Here is a 25,471-nt window from a genome sequence, read left to right as displayed (position 1 = left end):
GAATCTGTTAGAATGGTTCTATTTTTTAAAAACATGCCTTCACAAATATTGATTGGAACTACAGCTATCATCCAATTAAGGCAAGGCCAAACCATAGGCAATTTGTAAAACAGGTTAAACGAATGTTCTGTGTGCTCAAATTTCCCACTATGTGCCCCATTCATTCATTTGTTGGTTCAGCATTACTTGAACAACTCCTAGATGGCAATCCCTGTGGGAGATTCAAACAAGACAGTTCTTAGATCTGAGATGCTTTAGCCTAATGGGAAATTTTACACAGAACACTAAGTATTAGGATAAATGTACAAGGCATACACAATGCATTATGGGAGCTAACATAGGAGAGGGAGGAATAAGAGGGTGGAAGCATAGACATGAGGGAGGGTATGGTGAGAAGAATCACTATGCTCCTAAATCGGTATTTATGAAATCCATGAAATTTATATACCTTAAATAAAATTTAAGAACAAACTATTTCATCTAAAAAATAAGGACTTAAGATACAAAAGAAGGAGGCATTTATTACAGGCAGAGAAAATGTACTCATAAAATCTTGGAGGAGTAAAACATTATGATGTGGAGTACAGAAGATCTGACCTAAAGATGTCTGCAGAAAAGCCAGAAGTCAGAAAATAACACAAGTGTCCTTTTCCTGAGAGCGAATCAGAGTGACTATTCCAGAATAGTCATTCTGTTCTAAGTGTAGAAGCAGATTTAAAGAGCTAGAAAGGGTTATGTGTGCAGCTGTGGGTGTTGTGCATGCACAACTCTGGTGGCAGGGGTACCATCTTTGTAGATTACAGCATGAGTGGTTCTCTTTGGAGTCACATGGTGTATTGTTTTGGTGTGGCAGGCTGTGAGGTGAGAAACCCATTTCAACTCTTAAGGTTGTTGCCTTGTCTTTCAACTCTATACTACCACACTCATTGTTTTGTCCTCATCCCCTAACCTAATGTAAATCTCATCATCTTTCATCCACTTAATGAACCAATGACTGGTATTAATCCAAACTGCATGCTATCATAATCTGCAGATTGACAAGCATCATGTCACAAATAAATTTGGCTCTGAATTTCAGGCAGAAGTAATACAAAACAGACTTCTTTAGGGACTGAAATCCAGTCATCACACAAAGCATTACCTTTAGGTTAATGGTTTAGTGCCATGGACACTCTTCTGAAAATGAAGATTTCCTAGCTCCTTCTAAACTCTTGTTCATCACTGGGACAGGCACCACTAGCGATGCCTGTGTCCCATATTGCAATGCCTGGATCCAAGGCCTGGCTCAACTCCTAATACCAGTTTCCTGCTAACGCCAACTATTGGAGGAAGCAGATGGTGGCTCAAGCTCTTGGATCCTTGCAATCCATGTGAAAGACCTGGATTGAATTCTTGGTTACTGGCTTCAGCCTAGCTATGCCTGGGCTGTGGCAGGTATTTGGGGAGTAAACCAGTGGATAAGAGATCTTCTTCTGTCTTTCTCTGCCTTTCAATTAATTAATCAACAAATTAATCAACTAGAAATCAAAAAATAAAATCTTGTTCATCATAATTTCAGGTAAGCTCCATAGATGATACTGAATGGATAGTGCTGCTCTGCAGGAATAAGTGCATAAAAATAGTCCCCCAAGGGGAACTGCCTGGAGTGGTGCCTCCTTATCTGCAGTTTTACATTCTGTGATTTCAGTTAGCTAGAACCTTCTGTGGTCTAAAATATTAGTGCCTGTCTTGACTTTCTCTCTTGACCATGTTTAGGTAACTTTTATTCTGGTATGCTGTCATAATCATTCTATTATTAGTTATTGTTGTTCATCTCTTACAATGCTTAGCTAATAAATAAACTTTTATCATACACAGGTATGAACACTAATAATATATACAGCGTTCTAGAATAGCCAGTCTCACACATGTATTTCTCACAGATAAAAAGAGATGACTTGATTCTACTCTGTACAGACCATAGTCTAGATACAAACTTAACACGCATCATTTGCCTAAATTTGGAAATATCCATTGAATGAAGGCACAGTTATAGGTCTCCTCATGGAGGCACACTAGTGAGAGACTCATTAGGTGCACACTAACTTAGGAGACCATGATTTTAACAACCTGGGCTGTTGACTGTTGTTCAGAAATAAGAAAACGCACCCTTATGAAGATTATGAAGATAGCTCATCTCTTCTAATAGAAGACTTTCAATGCAATAAGTCACACAATATTTTATTCAGGAAAAGCCACTACCTTATTTGTTTCAAAATCAGTTTTAATGGCCAGAAATCTTTCTTGTATTTAACCAAAATCTAACTACCCTTGCATTCTATTCATTTCTCCAAATGGTATCTTAGGGACAATGTAAAAAAAAAAAAAAAAAAAAAACAACACTCATTCCTCTTCTATATTCTAACACTTTTGCTAACTCAAGAGAGCACAGGGTATTCCCATTGCTAGCTATCATCACAAATTCTCTTAAGTAAGATAAACCTCTACCATGTACACTTCATTTCTGGACACACTGGTTGTCTATTTGAGTGCCTTAGCTTTTTAATATCTTGCTTGAACTGTTGCATCAGAACTGAATGCAACATGGCAGGGTGCATCTGGCTGGTGCAGATCTTCCTGGATTAATATGTCTGCTCCATGTGCCGTAACTACCACTGCGGATGAAGTCCAAGGTGACACTTCCTATTAGAACATGCATGGAAAGCCAAGACACTGTGGCAAAAACAAACAAACAAAAAAACAAAACAAAACAAAACAACAACAACAAAAAACACCTAAATGAAAGATCTCTGTGAGTGAGATTCCGGTGAAAAGAATGGGCCATCAGAGAAGGAGGTACCTTTCTCTGAAGGGAGGTGAGGACTTCCATTTTGATTAAAACCTTGTCTAAATAAGGTCGGAGTTTGTGAACTCAAGAGGCTTTCATAGCCTTGGCTGCTCATGACAAGAGCCTTGGGTGATTACTAACATCACATATAAGAGTGTCAGTTGTTAAATCAACAACGGGAGTCACTGTGCACTTACTCCCCACGTAGGATCTCAGTCCTTAATGTGTTGTACTATGCTAATTAATGGTAAAACTAGTACTCAAACTGTACTTTATACTTTGTGTATCTGTGTGGGTACAAATTGTTGAAATCTTTACTTAGTATATACTAAGTTGATCTTCTGTATATAAAGATAATTGAAAATGAATCTTGATGAAGATGGGATGGGAGAGGGAGTGGGAGATGGGATGGTTGTGGGTGGGAGGGAGGTTATGGGGGGAAAAGCCACTATAATCCAAAAGTTGTACTTTCAAAATTTATATTTATTAAATAAAAGTTGTTTTAAATAAGAAAAGCTACATTGTACTGGGCTTGAAATGAACTTAAATCTTTAAGCCTTACTTTTCATTTCTTCATTGACTTACAAACATACAGGTACTTTCTATCTTGTAACTTTATTAAATTGAGTATAAAATTTTATTACCTCCTCTTCAATTTAATCTTGTTTGTTTAACTGCATTCTAACCAGAGCTTAATGAGAAAATCCTAATTGCCATTCACACATTAACTGCAATCCTACTCTTTAATGCAGGTATATAAATACCCATTTTTGTCTGTATTAGTCATTGATAAAAATAATAAACAAAGTGATGCCTTAATGAGTTTTGCAGTCCTTATCTTGTCTTGTGACTTTGTTCTGCAAAAACTATTCTATTATGTGTACAAATGTGATGATCCTTATGGGATCATGAAAGAAGAGATTAATATACTCTCTAACCCTATTTTCTGAAAAATAAACACAATTGTCCCTTAAGCTGTTAACATATAACATTATATAACACACACACACACACACACACACACTCACACACTGTATTAACAAGTACTAAGTAAGAAGATAATACATCCCATCCACATGGGAGACCTGATAGAGTTCCTGGCTCTTGGTTTCAGCCTGGCCCAGACCTGACCACTGCTGCAATTTGGGGAGTGAACCAATTATTGGAAAATCTCTTTCTCTTTCTGTCTCTTCCTCTCTCTATCTCTATGCCTTGAAAATAATCTTCAAAAGAAGACAATTAACAATATGATACCGATTTTCTAATTTTAGAAAAGTTTTAGATTCTCTTTAAAATGAAACTGATTTTAATAAGTGATCTGGTGGCTGCTATAGGGATTTTTTCAAAAATGTCATCAAAAAACTTTAAGTGTGGTTAGGAGCACTATTTCAAAAAGAATAATTAATTCTAATAAAATTTCTAGTATTTTTCTTAAAGAGATAATGGTTTTATTTCTAATATGGACCATGCTTATGGCTACTCATGCATTTTATATATAAATATATACACACACATATACACATACACTAATCTAGTAGTCATGTTTTTTTCCAGATGGTATTAAAAGCAGGTGTTACTTGTATAAATACTTGTATTTATCAACATATCAGCATAAAAAACTAAAAATCAAGCCATTTTTACTATCTCCTTGAAAAATTGTTCCATATTCTTTTCTATGCTAATTTTTCCATATTTTCTAAAATCCACATAAAGTAAAACAGTGAAATAAATTTAAATTTATATGATTTTTGTACAGTCTTCCCTAAATTTTGCCTTATGTTTAAACATTGCACAGTAAAAGAAAAAAAAAAAACTCAAGTATTTGGTTTCTAATATAACCTCTAGGAGCCTCTCCTGCATTGTAGCTATATACATAGCAGGTGACATGCAAGGGAACTTCAAAACATTCATAGAAAATAGAATTAAAATATAACTTATTTTGGTGCAATAAGTTGTGAAATCCTGTACAGCTTTTTCATAATATGCATATTCCATATCCTTCTTAAAAACCCCTCATTCACTGTTGAGGGAAAAATGTTCATTTCCTTCAATGATTTTCGTCACTATCAATGCATAAAACGAAGAAGACAGAATGTCCTCTATTAAGAACTGGCACTGCTTTACTCTTTTACCTTAATAATAATCTGTGGGAATAAACTTCAGATGAAAATCATTGCTTTAAATTAGAACATCTTGTCCATAAAGCACTATAAAGGAGTGTGACAAAAAAAGGGTGGCTACCATTCTTATTAAAGGTAAATATTAATGATTTTTCTTTATGCCAAAACTTCTATCTATAGGAAATAATATCAGTAGTGCAATGAATGGTTTGTCTCATACATAAGCACAGACAGAAAGTGGTTAAATTCTAACAGACTGTCCCTGTGAAGTGGTAACCTTAGTGATGTAGTTAAACCTATGCTGCAGTTGAAAGAGGGTATTAGCATTATTTCTTGTTTCAAACTTGGGTTAAGTTACTAGCAATTTTCTATGAATAATAAGAAAAAATAAATACCTTTTAAGGAGATTTCAGTTTGGCATGATTGTTTATCATGTGACGTTAAAATAATGCTTTTTCCTCTCCTGTCTTTTTCCATAAACAAAAGCTACGGTGCCAAGACCAAATCATAAGAAATGGTAAAATTATATATTTTTCTTCTTTTTGAACAGAAATAGCAATGCCAAGTTCAGTTTGTTCCATTGATTTTAAGCCAAATAAACAGCAAAAAATAGTGAAAAATCTGGACACATCATGTGTCATAAGTTTCTATTAAAGTCCTTATGTAAATTTCAGGTCCCTGAGCTACATGGGACAGGATGACTCTTGCCCTTACAAATTCCACATGATAAGTGCAAAGAGAGAAGAGGGAAAGGGAGGGGTGGGTACACACTTTGAGAAGAATCCATGTTCCTATATGAAAAAAATAGGTATTTAAATGCTATCTTCCCCTAAATTAATACAAGAACTTAGCGATAATGCAAGTTCATGGTATACTGATGTGGAGGTAAGAGAATCTGTTTACCTGAATGCTTTAGAACCACAAACTCCAGAGGAATCACAAATTAAACAAAAAGCTCTTGGCCTTATTATTCATGCCTTACAAATAATGTCATCGAATCTTAGGAGGCTGCTAGTTTATTACGGATTAACAAAAATTTCTGCAAGACACTCTGGTTTAGCAAACCTTACTTGAATATGTTACACAATGGGTTTATAAACTGTAACATGTTTTCATTCATTTTACAAATGTTTATTAAAAATATTCATTAGGTATTGGGTTGTCACAATCAGTATGAAATAAGACTGATTGCTAGAATAATGCTATTTAACAAAATATATATTTCTACATCAAAAAGGAAACTAAAAAATTGTCCTAGGATTAGAATTCAGAAACTTATATGATGAATTGGAATACTTAAAAAAAAATCAGGAGAGGGCATTTAACTTGGTTAAGATTCCAGTTAAGCCACCTGAGTGGCTGTAACTAGCTCTGAGTTCAGTAACTAGCTCTGCTCCAATTCCAGCTTCCTGATAATGCGCACCCTGGAGGCAACAGGACTGGCTCGAGTAATTGGGTTACTGCCACCCATGTGAGGGACCTGGACTGAGTTCCTGGTTCCCAACTTTGGCACTGGCTCAGCCTCAGCCACTGTGGGCACCTGAGGAGTGAGCCAACAGATGGGAGCACTAACTCTCCTCTTCTGATCTCTTTCACAAATAATAAACAACATTTTAGAAAATTATACAAAGGCTGCAAATACAATAAACCTGTGCTGTACTACTGTTTTCAAAGATAACAAAAGAGAACTATCAAGAAGTTGTGGCATCAAACCACCATTATCCTGACTAGGGCCAATGAGCAATAAAATGGGGTTTACCACATCCCAAATCACTGTTCTCAGAATCCAAGGGCTTTTATGGATTTCCAAACTTCTCAGTGTAGCTGCAATGGTCATGCTATCCTCTTGCTTCATTGAAGAGTATTGCCTATTTTTACCATTCTCTGCCTTCCCAACTCTCTTCTGCATCACCTCCAGCTGACAACTTCTTTTTGAGAACTAGAGCTTTTACATCTGTTTGCACTTCTTCCTCATCCTGACTGATCACACTGCTTTACTTTTAAAATTTCTATTCCATTTTTTCACCTCACCCAGAATCTACTGGGAGACTCTTCCTCCAAAACTTTTTTTTTTTTATTAAAGTGCTCTTTTAAGTGTCTACCACTGGTACTGTGTAAACAAATTTCTCTAAACTCAAGGTTAAAGTGACTTGAAAAAAGAACTTGGTTACAAAATTCTAAAATGGAAACCCTTGCAGAGATGCAAGTGTGAATTGCCACCCAGAAGAATATAAGCACAGGGCCACAGAATTCCACAAACTATTTTAGTCCACTTGTGATAACCTGCAGGTTTCCAATAAGAATAAACTTTAACTTGTAACATGCAGTTTTCCAAGAATTGATCATGGCATAACCGATAGCCATAAAACCAAAGCAAACAAAAAGACAGAAACTAAAACAAAGACCTCCCATGATCCAAAAATTCAAACCTGACAAGTGGCTTCATTTTTATGACTTTTAAGATAATTTCCGTTCTATAACATCTTATGTTGTTCCCTGGTTTTTTCTCTTGTAATTAATAGCCCCAGTTTCCTGAATTTGTTTATGTTCACACAAGACTGCTTTCTACATAAATTGCTACAACCATTCAATTCTGAGAACCAAATTGCTACACAAACTTTGTTCTGCAAGTAACACTTATTTAACAATCGGTACTATTGATGGCAACACAAAATCTTGGGGAGGGGGATGGATTCTATTAAGTCTCAGTTTATTCACTGGAATGTGGATAAAGAAAAACTCTTATACTATAAATAACATTTAATATTACTCAAAACATTTTGTTAAAAATATAACCTGGATATGCATTAAAAAAGAAATCTAATAGAAAACATTCACTTTCTCTAAATTTTTAGAAATTGTACCAAGAATGTACTAAAAACTTGTATCTTGATCTTTTTTCTGATGCTATCACAAAACAGATGTTGCCAGTCTTTTTTTTTTTTTTTTTTTTTACAGGTAGAATTAGACAGTGAGAGAGAGAGAGACAGAGAGAAAGGTCCTCCTTACTCTGGTTCACCCCCCAAGTGGCCGCTACGGCCGGCACACTGTGCCGATTCAAAGCCAGGAGCCAGGTGCTTTCTCCTGGTCTCCCATGCCGGTGCAGGACCCAAGGATTTGGGCCATCTTGCACTGCACTCCTGGGCCACAGCAGAGAGCTGGACTGGAAGAGGAGCAACCGGGACAGAATCAGGCGCCCAGACCAGGACTAGAACTCAGGGTGCTGGCGCCACAGGCGGAGGATTAGTCTAGTGAGCCGTGGCGCCGGCCTGCCATTCATCTTAAAAGACCAACCATTTACCTCATCTGCCATAATCAGTTCCCAGTTCCTTTGCTTTAATTCACCCTCTCCAGTTACCTGACCTCTGTCACATGACCATCTTCACCTCATCTCACTCTGTCTACCTCTCTCGTGATGGCTCGAGATATTCTAGTCTTAAATTCTTACCTTCTACAAAAATATTATTACATTTGGCACGTTTTTTGCATCAGTTTTAGTCATACATAGAGAAATGCTCAAACACCCACCACCAAAACTTCTCTCCTGTTTTCACAACTGATGAAAAACAAGATCTTACTCTATGCCATAGAAAGCCTAAAATCACCCAGCAGGCTATCAAAATTACTTCCCTTTGTCAGACACTGCAATAACTGTTCTCAAGTTAGCATATTGTTCTTTTGTTAGTGTATTAAGTGGAAGGCAATTTTTTAGATCTGCAAAATTAGTTTCCAGGATGTATAAATTACATTTTAGGAAGCTAAAAGGTGAAATATTTATATTAATTAGTTAAATCTTAATGTGTACATCAAGATATCTGGCAGGGGTTGGTGTTGTGGCATAGCTGGAAAGTCCACCGCCTGTGATTCTGGGATCCCGTATGGGCATGTCCCAGATGCTCCACTTGTGAAACGGCTCCATGCTAATGGTCTGGGAAAAGCAGTAGAAGGTGGCTCAACTGTTAGGGTCCCTGCTATCCAAGTGGGAGACCCAGAAGAAGCTCCTGGCTCCTGACTTTGGCTTGTCCCATCCTTGGTCATTGGGGAGTGAACCAGCAGATGGAAGATATCCTTTTCTCTTTCTTTCTTCCTCTCTTTCTCTTTCTATCTCTGTCTTTCAAGTAAATAATTAAATCTTTTTTAAAAAGGTAAATGGTAGAAAAATAATATAAAACCACAATTATAAAACCTGCCAAACTCGTCTGGGGCTTAAAATGATAGGTGTTTTTATCTTTCAGAATATGCTTTTACATAATCAAACTATTACATAAATTGCTATAAGTCCTATAGACAAACACATATTACTATCGCTTATTTCCTTACTTAGTTTTGCCTGATATAAGGTACCACTAGGTTGTGATCAGACAACACAAACATAAAAAAGTGTATATGAGAATACTGTCCACAGACCTCAAAATAAGGAGGCCATTCAATATGTACTAAACATCATGTCTCCTAATCTATAAACACAGGGGGAGAATAAAAGCATAATTGCCAGTGGCAATTTTCCCTTTCATTTCTGTAGACTTGTTTGATTCCTGTTCATCAATGCTCTTTGAAAGAGACAAGGACCATTAACAAAGAGTGACTTAGTCAAGGTCATCCATCAGCTCACCAAAAACACATGTTCCAGAAATGTCCACATGGAAAGAACCACACTCTCTCTGCAGCTGCTCCAGCAAATCCCTCCAACACCAAAGTGTGGAACGGGTATATCTTCCCCAACTGGTGTTTCAGGACAGGATTCTACTGAGAGCAAAGTGCCTCACAGGCAAATTAAGATGTTCTTGAAAATTGTTCTTTCATAGAATTAAAGATGGAACCTCAAAGCCTGGAAGCTCAAATGCTGGAGGAAGCATTATTCCATTTTCCTGTATGAAGTGTCAAAATGAATTAAGTGATTTTTAATGTCTTCTATATGCACAGTGAGGAGGATATGCTGTGACCTCAGGATTCTCAATTACTGGAAACTTTGCTTCCCAGGGGGCACTGACAATGTCTGAAGACATTTTTCATTATCACAACTGGAGGCTGGGGCTTTGCTTCTGGCATCTGGTGCATTAGAGATGAGGGATGCTAGGGAAGTTATAAAATAGTGGGTTCAGTGGTTAAAGAGCAATCCTATTTTCCCTTCTCAGAGGACAAAAAGAAATGCCTCTGCATCCTCTTGATGCTGTGGACATTGTCAACAACAGCCCCGCCAGGACAAATGTTCTAAGACTGTGTCTTATGAAGTCTGCCAGTGCAAATTAAAGACACAACATTAAACTGTAGCTTGATAAAAGCCATTTCACAGAGTGGGGGAAAAGTAAAAACAGATTCCCTCACAGTGTAGACTGGCTCAAGGCTGACTTTAAGATGTCTAAAGGAAGATCTAATGGGGAAGACAGATATGATGTCTCTTCTGGTCACCACTGCATGAGATGACAAGGCCACCTCCATGATGCATGGGACCCATGCAAATGTTTGTCATGTGGTCCCTGTCCATTGAAACAGATTTTACAACACCAAACTATCCCATTTCCTCAAAACAAAACAAAATAAAAAAGTACCCAATATGAATCAATGATTGGAGTAATTTCTAAAATGGTACTGACAGTGGTTATATTAATACACAAAGAAGTGATGAAAGAGAAAGAAGTGCAGGTAAAAGACATCACATTTGCAGAAAACAATTACCCTGGCAGCTAGCTCTATATAGGACATAAAATATTCCTTGGTAACACATTGGACATTTGGGAGATATAATAATGGATTCTCAATCTATTCACATTAACCCCTTGAAGTAAATTCCTGGGGAATATGCCTGGTCATCTGTCTAAAACATATTAAACAGATCTAACGTTAATAAATTTATATGAAATTACTACAGAGAAGTCTGGAAAGCACTTAAATTACTCTTCACATCCTCTTTTCAAAATAAAAAATATTTAACCTAGAAAAGAACTTGCCTGTCACTGAACTGGACATTGATAGGCAAATGATTCCATTAATTGACTTCAAGAGCCATCAGTTGGGCCAAGGACCTCAATAGACATTTTTCAAAAGAGGAAATCCAAATGGCCAACAGGCACATGAAAAAATGTTCAAGGTCATTAGCAATCAGGGAAATGCAAATCAAAACCACATTGAGGTTCCACCTCACCCGGGTTAGAATGGCTCACATTCAGAAATCCACCAACAACAGATGCTGGCGAGGATGTGGGGAAAAAGGGACACTAACCCACTGTTGGTGGGAATGCAAGCTGGTCAAGCCACTATGGAAGTCAGTCTGGAGATCCCTCAGAAACCTGAAGATAACCCTACCGTTCGACCCAGCCATCCCACTCCTTGGAATTTACCCAAAGGAATTTAAGTTGGCAAACAAAAAAGCGGTCTGCAGCCTAATGTTTATTGCAGCTCAATTCACAATAGCTAAGACCTGGAACCAACCTAAATGCCCATCAATGGTAGACTGGATAAAGAAATTATGGGATATGTACTCTTTAGAATACTATACCGCAGTAAGAAACAACGAAATCCAGTCATTTGCAACAAAATGGAGGAATCTGGAACACATCATGCTGAGTGAAATAAGCCAGTCCCAAAGGGACAAATACCATATGTTCTCCCTGATCGGTGACAACTGACTGAACACCAAAAAGGAAACCTGTTGAAGTGGAATGGACACTATGGGAAACGGTGACTTGATCAGCATAGCCCTGACTGTTAATGAACAACTTAATACATTATCCCTCTTAGTAGTTTTTTTTGTCTGTTCTACTTAATATGACTGGTTTAATTCTGTAATTAATACACAGTTATTCTTAAGTGTTGAAATTTAACTGAAATGTGATCCCTGTTAAACACAAGAGTAGGAATAAGAGAGGGAAGAGATGTATAATTTGGGACATGCTCAAGCTGACTTGCCCCAAATGGTAGAGTTAGAAACATACCAGGGTACTCCAATTTAATCCCATCAAGGTGGCATGTACCAATGCCATCTCACTAGTCCAAGTGATCAATTTCAGTTCACAATTGATCATAATGAAAGGACTAAGAGTCAAAGGGAGCACATAAGCAAGTCTAGTACCTGCTAACACTAACCGATGGAATAAATAAAGGGGAGGGTGATCCAACATGGGAAGTGAGATACTCAGCAGACTCATAGAATGGCAGATGTCCTAAATAGCACTCTGGCCTCAGAATAAGCCCTAAAGGCATTCGGATCTGGCTGAAAAGCCCATGAGAGTATTTCAGGCATGGAAAGCCAAGACACTCTGGCAAAAGATCTCTGCGAGTGACATCTCAGTGGAAAGAACAGGTCTTCAAAGAAGGAGGTACCTTTCTCTGAAGGGAGGAGAGAACCTCCACTTTGACTATGACCTTGTCTAAACAAGATAAGAGTCGGAGAACTCAGAGGGCTTCCATAGCCTTGGAAACTCATGACTGGAGCATAGGGAGATTACTGATGCCATAGACAGGAGTGTCAATTGGTAAAGTCAACAACAGGAGTCACTGTGCACTTACTCCTCATGTAGGATCTCTGTCCTTAATGTGCTGTGCATTGAAATTTAATGCTATAACGAGTACTCAAACAGTATATTTCACTTTGTGTTTCTATGGGGGTGCAAACTGTTGAAATCTTTACTTAATGCATACTAAACTGATCCTCTGTAAAAAAAAAAAAAAAAAGAAAAAAAAAAGAAAAGAAACTATCAACTCCCAACTTGACTCTCACTGGGATTAAACATGACAATAGGTCTGATCTGATTTCATCATCATTAAAAAAAAATCATCTATTATTTTTCACTTTATGTTTCTGTGTGGGAGCAAACTGTTGAAATCCTTACTTAATGTATACTAAGCTGATCTTCTGTATATTAAGATAATCGAAAATGAATCTTGATGTGAATGGAAGGGGAGAGGGAGTGGGAAAGGGGAGGGTTGTGGGTGGGAGGGACGGTATGGGGGGGAAGCCATTGTAATCGATTATTCGTACTTTGGAAACTTATATTCATTAAATAAAAAAAAAAGAGCCATCAGTAATAGATTAATTTCACTAGGTATTGAAGAAAATCAAGAATTAAAGCCCATGACTCCTCCCCCCCCCCCCAAAATCATCCATGAGACTTACAACGTGCTGTGACAGCTAAGTGGTCCAAAGAGTTGCTTCTTGGAATAGAATTGTCATAGTCTAGAGCCTCCAATAGTTGGTAGACAATTTAAGACATGATACTAAATTCACTGCAGGTCACTTTTAAATGTACCGATAGTCTTGTGTGTTTAATAACTTTTTGTTTCACCAGATTATTTGGCTCTTTTCGTGTATTGTGTGTGCAATGCTTCAATCATTGAGGAACACACAAATCAGCCATTCATTATCCAAACAAAGACTTCAATCATTTCAAGGCTAGATGGTTCACACAGCAGCTGTTCCTCCTGTAAATAATCTTAGGTCAAGTTGCTGGTAATAAGACATCAATAATATACTAAATGACTAAAGAATCTGCTAGTCTTTATTGATAAATAAAGCCTTGCTGGTTCCCAGTATATTAAAATTTTTGGAAGTTCAAAAATCCACCAAGGTAAGTAATCTTTTCGATTAGGTACCCTCAACTAAGTGTTAAGTAAATTCTAGGCTCTCTGGAATCCCCTCCTCCTACATGTAACTTTTTCAAAGGATGGCAACTTCCCACTGGAAACTTTTCTTCAAGAATTTAAAGAAAAAATAACAACATGGATTGCCTTGTGAGAATTCCATCCGCAGATTTCATTTGCTATTACTGGGAACACAGCCAGAAAGAAAGAGTGCTGCAGGCTGCTGGAAGTTTATCACTTAGCATCTTTCCTATATTTAGATGATCTACTATTTGAGAGAAGGTAATTTTTTAAAAGATAGGGAGGACAAAGGGAGAAAAACCAGCCAGAAAGTTAAGAGTGAGCTGACAAATAACTTGAACATAAAGTCAAGTCAACTTGAGTGAACCATGCTGAGTTGAGTCACATGGAATTAAGTGTTGGAATTGACTCAAAGCAAGACAGATATTTTTCTATATGCAAGTATTTGTTAGAGAGGATACAGTTTCTCAAAAATGTTACACATGATATAATGTGGGATGATGAAGGGAAATTTGGGAAAATCCCTTATCTATTAAGCATCTCAGGGAAAAGCCAGGAGAGACTAATTCTCTCCAGGTAATAATGGAGGTTGACATTAGATAAAACTCTTTGTTGCCAAAGTTGTCTGGCAACTGTGTGATGAAAAGAGAAAGTTTTGTTCATTTTTGATTCCACAAAAGCTAAGAAAGGGCCTGACATATATTCATGTTTTGTTTTCAGATTTATTTATTTATTTATTTGTAAGGCTGAATGACAGACAGATGAAGAGACAGAGCGATCTGTTGGTTTACTACCCAAATGCCCGCAACAGCTAGGTCTGGGTCAGGCCAAAGACAGGAGCCATGAACTCCACCTTGGTCTTCTACATGGGTGACAGGGGCCCTAGCACTTTGGTCATCACCCACTGCCTTTCCAGGTACAGTAGTGGGAAGGTGAATTGGAAGCAGAGTAGCCAGGACTTCATAGCTGAATTTCTATATGGGATGCTGGTGTTACAATGCATAGTTTCTTTCATAATATGCATTTATCGTGAATTTTATGAAGACCTGTTATAGACCCAAAGCCACATTTATTACATGTGTTTTCCACAGTTAGGTTGTCCATCATTACGTGCAGAACTTTATGCACTCTAAGAAAACAGGAGTCACTAGATTCCCAGTATGTTTCCATTTTTGTCAATATTGCTTCTCTCTTATTCTCATACCAATAGTTTTACTTTCTTTACAGAGTTTCTCCAGGTGCATTGATCCAGTAGTACATTTGAGAATAAGACTACTTTTTTGAAATCACCTAAGTGGTAGGGATGAACGTCAGGTGCCTGTTAGGAAAAGACATAAACAGATGCCACAAGGACCATTCTGCAGTCGAGTGCATTTTCTTCCCTGCATTGCACCATTTTCTCAGTCCTCAATCAATGCATTCTGGAGAATTTGCAGTGATTTCTTCTCCAGTATGATTGTTTTCATCTGCAAGTAATTATTAAGACACATACCTCCCCTTGGCATAAAAAAAGTTTCACTCACTCATTCACTCAACTTCACTCACTTCTGCTGCCACCACTTCCCACAAACCTTTTAAAACAGAGCTTCTCCAGCAGCACATCCCACTGTATTACACTATTCTCTTGCCAGTTCCCATACTCTGTTTTCCACGGGTCCTTCTTTATCAAAACTGCATTCCTCAAGTTCCCTGATACTCTCCTAGTGTTTTTTAAGGTTTTCATCTTTCTTGACACTGTAGCTGAATGCTCTTCTTGGAGTGACCTGATGGCACACTGCACCCATGCATAAACGTACATACACACACACACACACACACAGACACACACACAGAGACACACAAGAAACAGAGAGAGAGATTTCCATTTGCTGGTTCACTCCACAAATGCCTGCAACAGCCAGGGCCAGAACAGACCAAAGATGAGAAGTGGAAACTCAATCTGGGACACCTCCATGTTGGTGGCAGGACCAAAGCCCATGAGCCATAACCAAAGCCCATGCTGGTTCTCAGGGTGCCCGTTAGCAGGAGACTAGAATTGAAAATCGTACTGGGACTTGAACACTGCCATAGCATAGGCACTCCAACAGAGGATAAGGGCATTCCAAGTGGTGTCTTAACTGCTGTGCAAGTGACTGCCCCATTCAGTATCTAACTTTTGATTCTGAATTATTTTCCTACCAACTGGTCCGCCATGAGACCAGGTGCATGCATGGACTCCCTCTCCTGCTTCCCCCAGCCCTTTCAGTGAGTATTCTCCTGGAATACTCTGATTTTCTTTTAGTATTCTTCTTCTGGCAGGCTATCCCTTGGTGTCGATCAGTCATCACAGGCATGATCACCATTGCCAAGTTGACATCTTTTGCTCTAATCTGGTCACAGAGCCGAGAAGGGCCCCTCAAGTATTTTCCTCAAATGTCATCTTCTCACTTTACTGGACTAACACTGACTTAATCAACTGCTCCCTGAAGTGCTCTGTGTTAATGACACCAATTCTCCTGAGTCTGTTTCAGACCTGACTCCTTTCTACCTCCTTCTATCTCTTCCATCCCAAATCACAGCATTCCCTAATTCCTTCTCAGCAGTTTCTGCAACAGCTCCCACCCAGGAAGTGTTTAAAAGAAAATTCATACATATCTGAATATGCCCCACAATCTGCCCATTTCAGGATTTTATTAGCCTTTTCATCCTTTCCCTCTCTTTTGGAAGCTCATCCATTGTTAAAGACTCACCTCAGATATCATTTCTACGAACTATTTTCTAGTTCTACTATAGAGAAATATTCTCTCCCACATAAATCCAATTGCAGTCTGTTTATATATTTAATATTGCATCTACCAGTCTGTCTTACATGTGAATTACACATGCAAGTACTGTTTGTGTGTTTGTGTGAGTTGTTGGAAAGCAGTGACCTTGACATTCACTTTTTCTTCAGAGTGAGAACTACCACAGTGCTGTCCACGTAGGAAGTGCTCCAAAACTCACCCTAAACTCAACTGAGATTTGAGAGAGGCTTTGGAGTATTAGTAACACATTAAGAGATCTGTGTTCATGTATCTGAAATTCCCTTTGACTGAAAGGCTTTAGACATGATCCAAGGAAATGATGGCAAAATAAGAAGGTTCAAGGATGAGAAACAAAAACACAGTATTTTCCCCCCAGTGGAAAAGTGACATTAGATAGGAGGCTATTAATTAATGCCTACCCAATTTATGAAAATTTTCTCCAAAACAACTTTCTTTTTAAATTTGAGAGGGAAAGAGACAGAGAAAGACAGAGACAGACCGACAAAGAGAGTTCCTATTCCCTGGTTCACTCCCTAAATGCTCACAAGAGCCAGGGCCAGGCCAGGCGGAAGCCAGGAGCCAGCAACAATTCAATCCAGGATGGCAAGGACCCAAGTATTTGAGCCATTACTCACTGTTTCCCAGATTCTGAATGAGCAGGAAGCTGGAATCAGAAAATGAGCTGGGACTTGAACCCAGGAATACCATGACATGGGGTGAGGGCATCTCAACTGTTGATCCAAACACTGGCTCCCAAATAAATTTTTGGTAGTTGAAATGTTTTCTATTTTTTAAATGTATATAGTTTTTTGGTTTGTTTTTTCTTTTTACTCTGACAGTTTTTATCTGAGTTTAAGAAAAGAGTGGGACTACATATACCACTTTCACATTAGTTATTCTGCCAATTGAAATATCAGGAAAGACCCTGATGCTCAAACGTTTATTCATGCATGCATTTTAAACATCCTTTGCTTTTCAGAACCATTGGAAGCCTTCAAATATAATGAAGACATTTATAAAAATATTTGTGTATGTTTATGTGGAATTCTGAAGCTGTCTAGCTATATGAAAAATTTGAAATTTTTAAAATATTGCTTGTTTTGGAATTTAAATTTAATTCAAATAATTGTACTTCTATGAGACTTTTTAAAATTTATACTGACAGAGTGATCAATCTCTACCTGAAGATAAATTATTACAAAGTAGACCACTGGGGGAAATAAAACAACATTATATATATATATATATATATATATATATATATACACACACACACACACACACACACACATATATGTGTGTGTGTGTGTGTGTGTGTGTGTGTGTGTATAAATACATGAAGGGTCTCCAAAAGTTCATGGAAATATGTGTTATGAAAAGACTATGCATGGATTTCAATCTTTCTGCATTAAAATAATTATCTTTCAATTCAATTCTACCATGAATATTTTGAAGTCACCACTCCAGTATACTACACTACTTGGAAAGGAAATGTCCAACAATTTGTCTTGTGTATTTTTAACGTCAAAATGTCTGAAGGGATAGTAATTAGAAACTCTAGGTTTTTTTTGTGTTCATCTCTACTTTTTTATTGGTTAAGAATTGCAAAGAATTAACCTTGTCTTAATTTCACCTCTCATTACTAACTGTACTTGGAATTCTGATATAAAATATTGTAGATACAGAGAGAGAGAGAAAATGGATAAGTAGAGGTAAGAAGGAAAACAGTAAGGCATAAATTCTTTTGGATAATCCTAATGTAACTGTACTGGCTATGTTATTTACTAACCAAACCAACATTGAACCAAACAAAATCATAGCTATTAAAATCTCAACTGAAACCTCACCTTGACTTGATTTTCCCAGTGACCCAAATTAAATAGTCAGCCACACCAACTTAGTGATATCATAGGTAGACATAAGGTTTGTGAAACACTTGGGGAAAGCTTGTACTTCACAATAAACTTTCAAATACAGTATTGTGCATTCAACTCTTTCTTTTCACTGTATATTTTTTAGTGAGAAATACAAAACATGAGTAGGAGAAACAAAAATTTCTCTCCACTTTTTTTTTTTTAATTTGGCATGCTTACAGTAAGGTAAACATGAACTTCTACGAGATGAATTGTTTTTATTTTTCTCAAAAAATGCCCTAGGAAGAAAGATAATTTCCTTCGTGTAAACTCAGCCTTCATTCTGTCCGGCAGAGCAATTATGGAAGCAAAACAAATCCACATTGTCTAATTAGGTCATTAAAAAGCATAAATGCGTCATGGAAGCTTTTCTTGTTGCCTAAGACATAAAGTAAGACAATGAGAACAGTCTGGTAATATAGAAAGGTTTAGAATTTGTTTCTTTTCAAAAATAATGGGTCCTTTCATCTTTCTGTTTCCCTTAGATGAAGACAGTTAATTTAGGGAGAAAATCTTCTAATTAGTTCAGCTTCCTCTGATTATATTTCAAAATATTTAACCCAAAGCAGAAAGATAGAGAAAAGAAGAAAATACATGGAAAATTATCAAAGGAAGTAAATAAAAGCAAGAGAGTGGGTTGCTGATCAAAATGTATTCTGCAGAGACAAAATGATTATAAATTCCACTCAGATCAACACAGACAATCTGGGAATGTTAGGAGGAGTACACAACTTTTCCCTTGGGATCTGAATCCCAGACTTTAATTACAGCTAACTTAAATAAAAACAAATGGCAGGACTTTTTTGCCTCTTCCTCTCTCTCTACTTACTATTATTTCTTGAGTTTCAGAAAACTCATGGCTCCAAAGTTTAAGAAACAAAATATGAAAGAGGAAATGAAAAGGACACTTACCTGAGAGCCCCTTAGGCCTCGTTTGTGGTCCCATTCTGAATGCCCCATGAGCTGTAAAAAGAAGATGGGAACTGTGGTAAATTCAGCCAGTGTTTCACAGGGCAAATATTTTTACTCTTTCTTATAAAGAATAATTAGGTTGTTGAATCTGTATTCTGATAGTGATATATTAAACAGCCCTCAAGAATAAATTAACATAGCTGAAGAAATAAACTTTTGGTTTGATAGCTACTCTTTGAATTGTTTGGAAGGTATTTTATCATCACTGTGTGACCAAAAGAATCTGTTAATGAACAGCTTTCCTGCCCTTTGTCAGGAATACCCCAGAGAGCTGTCAAACTGTGTACAGTTTTACTTGCATATTATTAAGCTTCCAGTTTATTAGGAAAATATAGTAAGTAATCCTCATGTCCACTTTTTTTTTTTGTTTGGTTGGGTTTTTTTTTTTTTTTAATTTTTTTTTTATTTTTTTGACAGGCAGAGTGGATAGTGAGAGAGAGAGAGAGAGACAGAGAAAAAGGTCTTCCTTTTGCCGTTGGTTCACCCTCCAATGGCCGCCGCGGCCGGCGCGCTGCGGCCGGCGCACCGCGCTGATCCGATGGCAGGAGCCAGGAGCCAGGTGCTTTTCCTGGTCTCCCATGGGGTGCAGGGCCCAAGCACTTGGGCCATCCTCCACTGCACTCCCTGGCCACAGCAGAGGGCTGGCCTGGAAGAGGGGCAACCGGGACAGAATCCGGCGCCCCGACCGGGACTAGAACCCGGTGTGCCGGCGCCGCTAGGCGGAGGATTAGCCTAGTGAGCCACGGCGCCGGCCTTGTTTGGTTGGGTTTTGTTTGTTTGTTTTTGACAGGCAGAGTTATACAGTAAGAGAGAGAAACAGAGAGAAAGGTTTTCCTTCCTTTGGTTCACCCCCCAAATGGCTGCTACAGCCACTGCACTGCGCCAATCTGAAGCCAGGAGCCAGGTGCTTCCTCCTGGTCTCCCATGCGGGAGAAATCCATCCTATGCATGGATTTCAATCTTTTTGCATCAAAATAATTATCTTTCAATTCAATTATACCATGAATATTTTGAAGTCACCACTCCAGTATACTACATTACTTGGAAAGGAAATGTCCAACAATTTGTCTTGTGTATTTTTAACATCAAAATGTCTGAAGGGATAGTAATTAGAAACTCTGGTTTTTTTGTGTTCACCTATACTTTTTTATTGGTTTAGAATTGCAAGGCCATCCTCCACTGCCTTCCCAGGCCACAGCAGAGAGCTGGACTGGAAGAGGAGCAACGGGGACAGAATCCAGTGCCCCAGCCAGGACTAGAACCCGGAGTGCTGGTGTCGCAGGCAGAGGATTAGCCTAGTGAGCTGCAGTGCTGGCCCCTCATGTCTACTTTAACCTACTGTCACAAATGATAAAAACCAGGAGGCTGAAATATTTCAATATTTTTAAATTCAATTTGATAATGTCACAAAAATATGAGCATTTTAAAGAATCAAACTACTTAATGTGAAATGTGCCCACAAAGTCAAAAAATTTAGATTTTTTTCATAACAACAGACTATAAAAATATTATCATGTCACCGTCATGGCTGCCACTACCCCTGAGCTACTCTGGTTACAGAGAAGGATATTTATTTACTGAAAATAAACAAGGAAATAAGAGATATTATCACAGAGGAATCTGACTCCGTTCATCTCTTCAGTACTATCACCAGTGCTGAGTACCAACCAAAGAATGACTGAACGAACAAGCCAGGGCACAAGGAAAATGCACTATAATTATATTTGCATACATTAGTTTTTCTATAACAGCAATGACTCCCTAGTAGATTTAATGACAAAATTCACAGTAGTAAGAACCAAAAAAACAACCCTTTAAACATTAACAAGAAATGTTTGAAAACCACATACAGAAAAGAGTCAATCTGTACTGCAGTACATCGGATGCTACTGGTTAAGAGGACTGACTCTAGACAGAGATGAGGTATTCAGTCCCACCCAAACAAAGCTGTAGGTCTAACTCAGTCAAAAGCTAGTAGTATTTATTTTAATTAAAAATATAAATTTCACTTGTGGGAATAAACATAGATGAATCAGCTGTGCCCGATGGGGTAAATCCAGAGGTCTAACTTACAGCAGGAGCTACATAGTTAACATGATTGAGTTGGGTACTGTAAATTCACGAAGAAAGTTCATTTTAGATACTCTTATCACAACAAGAAATAGACACTAGAAAGGTGGCTATGTTTGATGATGTTTATGTTTATTTGTGGACATTAATTTCACTATACACACAAAATCAAAATGTCATGTTGTATACCTTAAATATATGATGAAATCAGAAAATATTACAAAGGATGAAAATACTGTTTATTATCAAAATATGTTAATAAACATAACCTAAATTATGGGATAACTGCATAACATTCAAAATATAAACAAATTAAGATATATTAATGGAAATGAACACAAGCATATAAAAGCAAAATCTCAAAAATAAAGTATCAAAAATTAATGAGTATTTGATGAATCATTTAACAAATAAAAAACATTATTTTGGAAAAAATTTGAATTTAATCTTATAAAAAACTACTAATACTTCTATATATAAAAAGATTTAAATTTTTAAGATTAAACTGTACTATAACATAAAGATCCAAGTAAACATTTAACTTAATTTGAAAATCAAAAGGTATTTATGAAGTTTTTTTAATTATGAGACAATCAATTGATTTGGTTAAATGAAATTTTACAAAGTCTGCACAAACTTCACACTGGTAAAATATCTGCAATAAATAACAGGTAAAAATGTGCTCAGTACATTCAGAGCTCTTCCGCATTGACAGAAATAAAACCTTAGTAGAAATTGAGGAACAAATAATAGCAACTTGAAGAATAATTACTGATCGTCAATGGACTTACAGGAAAAATTTAACTTTACTGGAAGTGAAAGAAATTCAGTATAAATAGTAAGATACTATTGCTACCTATCAATTAGCAAATTAATAATCCTGAACATTTGGTGAGCAGTGAGGGAGAAAAGTAAGTGTGGATATTGTTATTATAGAGCAAATACATGTATACCCATGTATAGCCATATTATATATATTTACATATACTTACATGAGATGTATACATACACTACACACACACACACAGTATTCTTACAAATTCATATCCTCTGAATCAGCACATCAAAATATAAAAATCCAGTAATTTCAATATGTTAACCAATGTGGTATCTACCAAAATAGAAGTTAAACAATAAATTACAATATAGAAAATAACACTATACTGCAATTAAATTTTTGTTTTGAAGACTTTCATAAAAAATTACATGAGAAATTGAAGGACTAAGTGAAAATTCAACAATATAATTTGAAGCCAGCCACTTTTAATAACTTATAGTCAAACATTTTAAGTGTTGGAATGACTGCAATGATTTATAGTTTGGCTAATATACAGTTTTGGGTAAATTAGTCAAAATAATAGTTAGGTAAAATAAACTGTTTACATAATTCATGTCTTTAGTGCTCAACCATTTTTTAAATTTTGGGATTTATTGGCATTACATATCCTAGTAAATATTTATTAATTTAAAGTTAACTATAATAAGGTTTACAAACACTAATCAGTACATGAAATACACAGTATGGTGTAGAAACATACGAATTAGGAACACTTAACTAGTTGTTCACTAGAACTCTCTGATCTATTCTTGACACATTTCAATCATCTCCCTGAATGAGGCCATGGGAATAGCAGCGGGGTAGATGCTTGATTCTGGCAACTTCAACGAGAGACATTGAACATGAGCACAAGGCTGCTGGGAAAATGACATCACAACCCCCTGAAAGGAGCCCTTTGCAACCTGCTGACTGTTAAGATGATTCTCCTCCTGACCAGTGGGTCTAACAGGGTCATGATAGCTTGGAAAATCCTATGTGTGGGCATCACAGTCAAAAAGATCAAATAAATCCCCCAAACAAATTTTAATCAATAATATGTTGACTTGAGAGGATATTTAACAATGACGGCAAGTCAGGAAGTTAACATTTTCCCAAGATCAGTATTAAAATAAGAAAAGCAACATGATGTTTTCATATACATATAACTACTCACTGCTTTCTGCTATTAGTCACAAAATACAACATTCCAAATATAGGCTCATTTGGGTCATCACTTAATATTAAAGAGTAGATCAACTGTAATTTTCAAATCAGAGCTTATAAAGTAAACCTTCCAAAAGCTACTCTCTTTTTTGAGGGATGAAACAGGATAATATTCCAAATGTGTTATCTATCAGATTTATTTTGTAGCATTTTATAACAAACCAACATGAATTATTTAGAGTAAAGAAATTCTATTATTCTATTCTCATATTGTTATATATTAAAACCATGCTTATATCATTTTTATATATAAAAATACTGAAAGGTATCAGTTGAACAAAAATGTGGCAACATTTTAAAATGTATACCACTACTACTTGTTAAAGTAATAAAAGCATTACAGAAATCCATATAGGATGTTAAACAAAAAAGCAATTAACTTTGTTCTTGATAAATGAGACACTAGAATGTTCTCTAGTCAATAAGAAGAGTGTCAAACACAATTAACAGGATTTTTTTTTCCTTTGGATGTGAGGAAATCATACAAAGGCTTAATCAGTAAAATTCTAATTTTAATTAAAATAATCTGGGCCAAAATGTAGTTTTCATTAATTCAGCATTGTGTGGCTGGTGTTTATTAGCATAATCTCTGTAATATTCTTAAATACAGAGAAGGAAGTAGTGATGGTGTAGGGGATGGGGCTAGCTAGGGTGACAGGGCTCTTTTCTCTGATTCTAGCACCCTGGGCATTAGCTAGGGCAAGAGAGCAAGTAAGGAGCTGTAAAGTGAGGATAAACCCTATATTTCGATCCTATTTGCACATGAAGTTTACAATACTGTTATCCAAACACCATCCTCAGACTGTGGACCAAAGACCAAAGTAAGAAGGATGTTTTCAGTATTCTTTTTGAAAACCCACCCATGATGTGGTAAACTAAATTTAACATTGCAGACAATTCAAAATAAAATGTAGGCTTCAGTCACTGGTAAGCATTCTTAGTAAAGCAGAACCAGAGGGCTGATGAAATGTTTTACAAAGTACTACACGCAGCCTTCCCTTTCCCAACTGCCTGGACTAGCGATCACAGCAAACAAAAATGTCAGTTCCTACAAGCAGTAAAAATGACAGCTTGCACAGTGAAACTGAGGAGTTTGAGTTCAGTGAAAACTGATGTTCATGTTTCATCAATAAGAAACTCAAAATACCTTTCAATCAAATAGACAGGATTTGGTGGTAAGCTGCAGGTGACCACAGTAGGCATTTGACATCATCAGGGGACTAGATAGAAGACATTAATAGGTCATAGACAATGAAAAACAGAGGGAGAAACCACGGCATTTTTTTTCTTTTTACAATCTCATACATGTGAACTAAACTTTCGAGATAAATGAAGAGCAGCACAATGCCTGACAATCCTGAGAAAAAGAATGAGAAATTTTATTAAGATGATATGATACTCTTTTAGGAAGAGGAATGCTTCTGATGCAGATTAAGCCACCACTGGAGATGCTGGCATCTCCAGTAGCGATACCACTGGTTTGAGTTCCAGCTGCTCCACTTCTGCTCCAGTTTCCTGCTATTGCTCCTGGGAAGGCAGCAGAAGATAGCCCAAGCACTTGAACCCCTGCCACCCATGTGGGAGACCAGGATGGGATTCTCTGCTCCTAGACCTGGCTACTGCAGGCATTCTGGGGGTAAACCAGCAGAAGAAAGATATCCTTAAATCTCTCCTTCTCTCTCTTCTTCTCACTCTTTCAAATAAATAAATACATTCTTGTTGATAAGAGTACATGGTTACTTAGGAAGGAAAAAAAAAGTTTGCCTCTCCCCATCTAAAAAAATACCCTCTTAGCTATTAAACTATGATTACCCTTCTGGGTAAAGACATTTTCACAAGCATCTTACCAGAAGGTCTGGGGACAGAGGTCAGCGAGGTTATGCCTACACATGGCAAACACAATCTTTCCACTGATGAAGGAATTCTATTAAAAATGGGAAACCTCCCTCTCCCTTCTCGGCTCCCATTAACCAAGACAAGCAAAAAGAAGAATTTCCCACTTTCTTCCTAGCAAACAAATCGTACTTCCTTGACAAGAAGCACAATCTGTTATGTAAAGCATTTTGAAAATCCTAGCTTCTTTGACACTGTCATTTTCATCCTTATGGAATAAATTCTGGCCTCTCTCTTTTATTTTTAATAATAAG

The 25,471-nt window shown here is 37.0% G+C and overlaps 1 protein-coding gene across 3 annotated transcripts in view; it reads right to left on the bottom strand.

Annotated features, from left to right (window-relative positions):
- Positions 1–25,471, bottom strand: part of PDE3A (phosphodiesterase 3A) — a 335,640-nt gene that overhangs the window by 123,425 nt on the left and 186,744 nt on the right. For all 3 annotated transcript variants that reach the window (XM_008259572.4, XM_051850837.2, XM_070049451.1), the window contains exon 2: positions 19,154–19,204. In XM_008259572.4, the coding sequence (XP_008257794.2) occupies positions 19,154–19,204 (51 nt within the window). The remainder of the gene's footprint in view (positions 1–19,153; positions 19,205–25,471) is intronic.

Source organism: Oryctolagus cuniculus, chromosome 9 (genome assembly GCF_964237555.1).
Source record: "Oryctolagus cuniculus chromosome 9, mOryCun1.1, whole genome shotgun sequence".
NCBI lineage: Eukaryota > Metazoa > Chordata > Mammalia > Lagomorpha > Leporidae > Oryctolagus > Oryctolagus cuniculus.
Note: the sequence above shows the minus strand (reverse complement) of the source record. Positions and strands in the feature narration are given on the sequence as shown.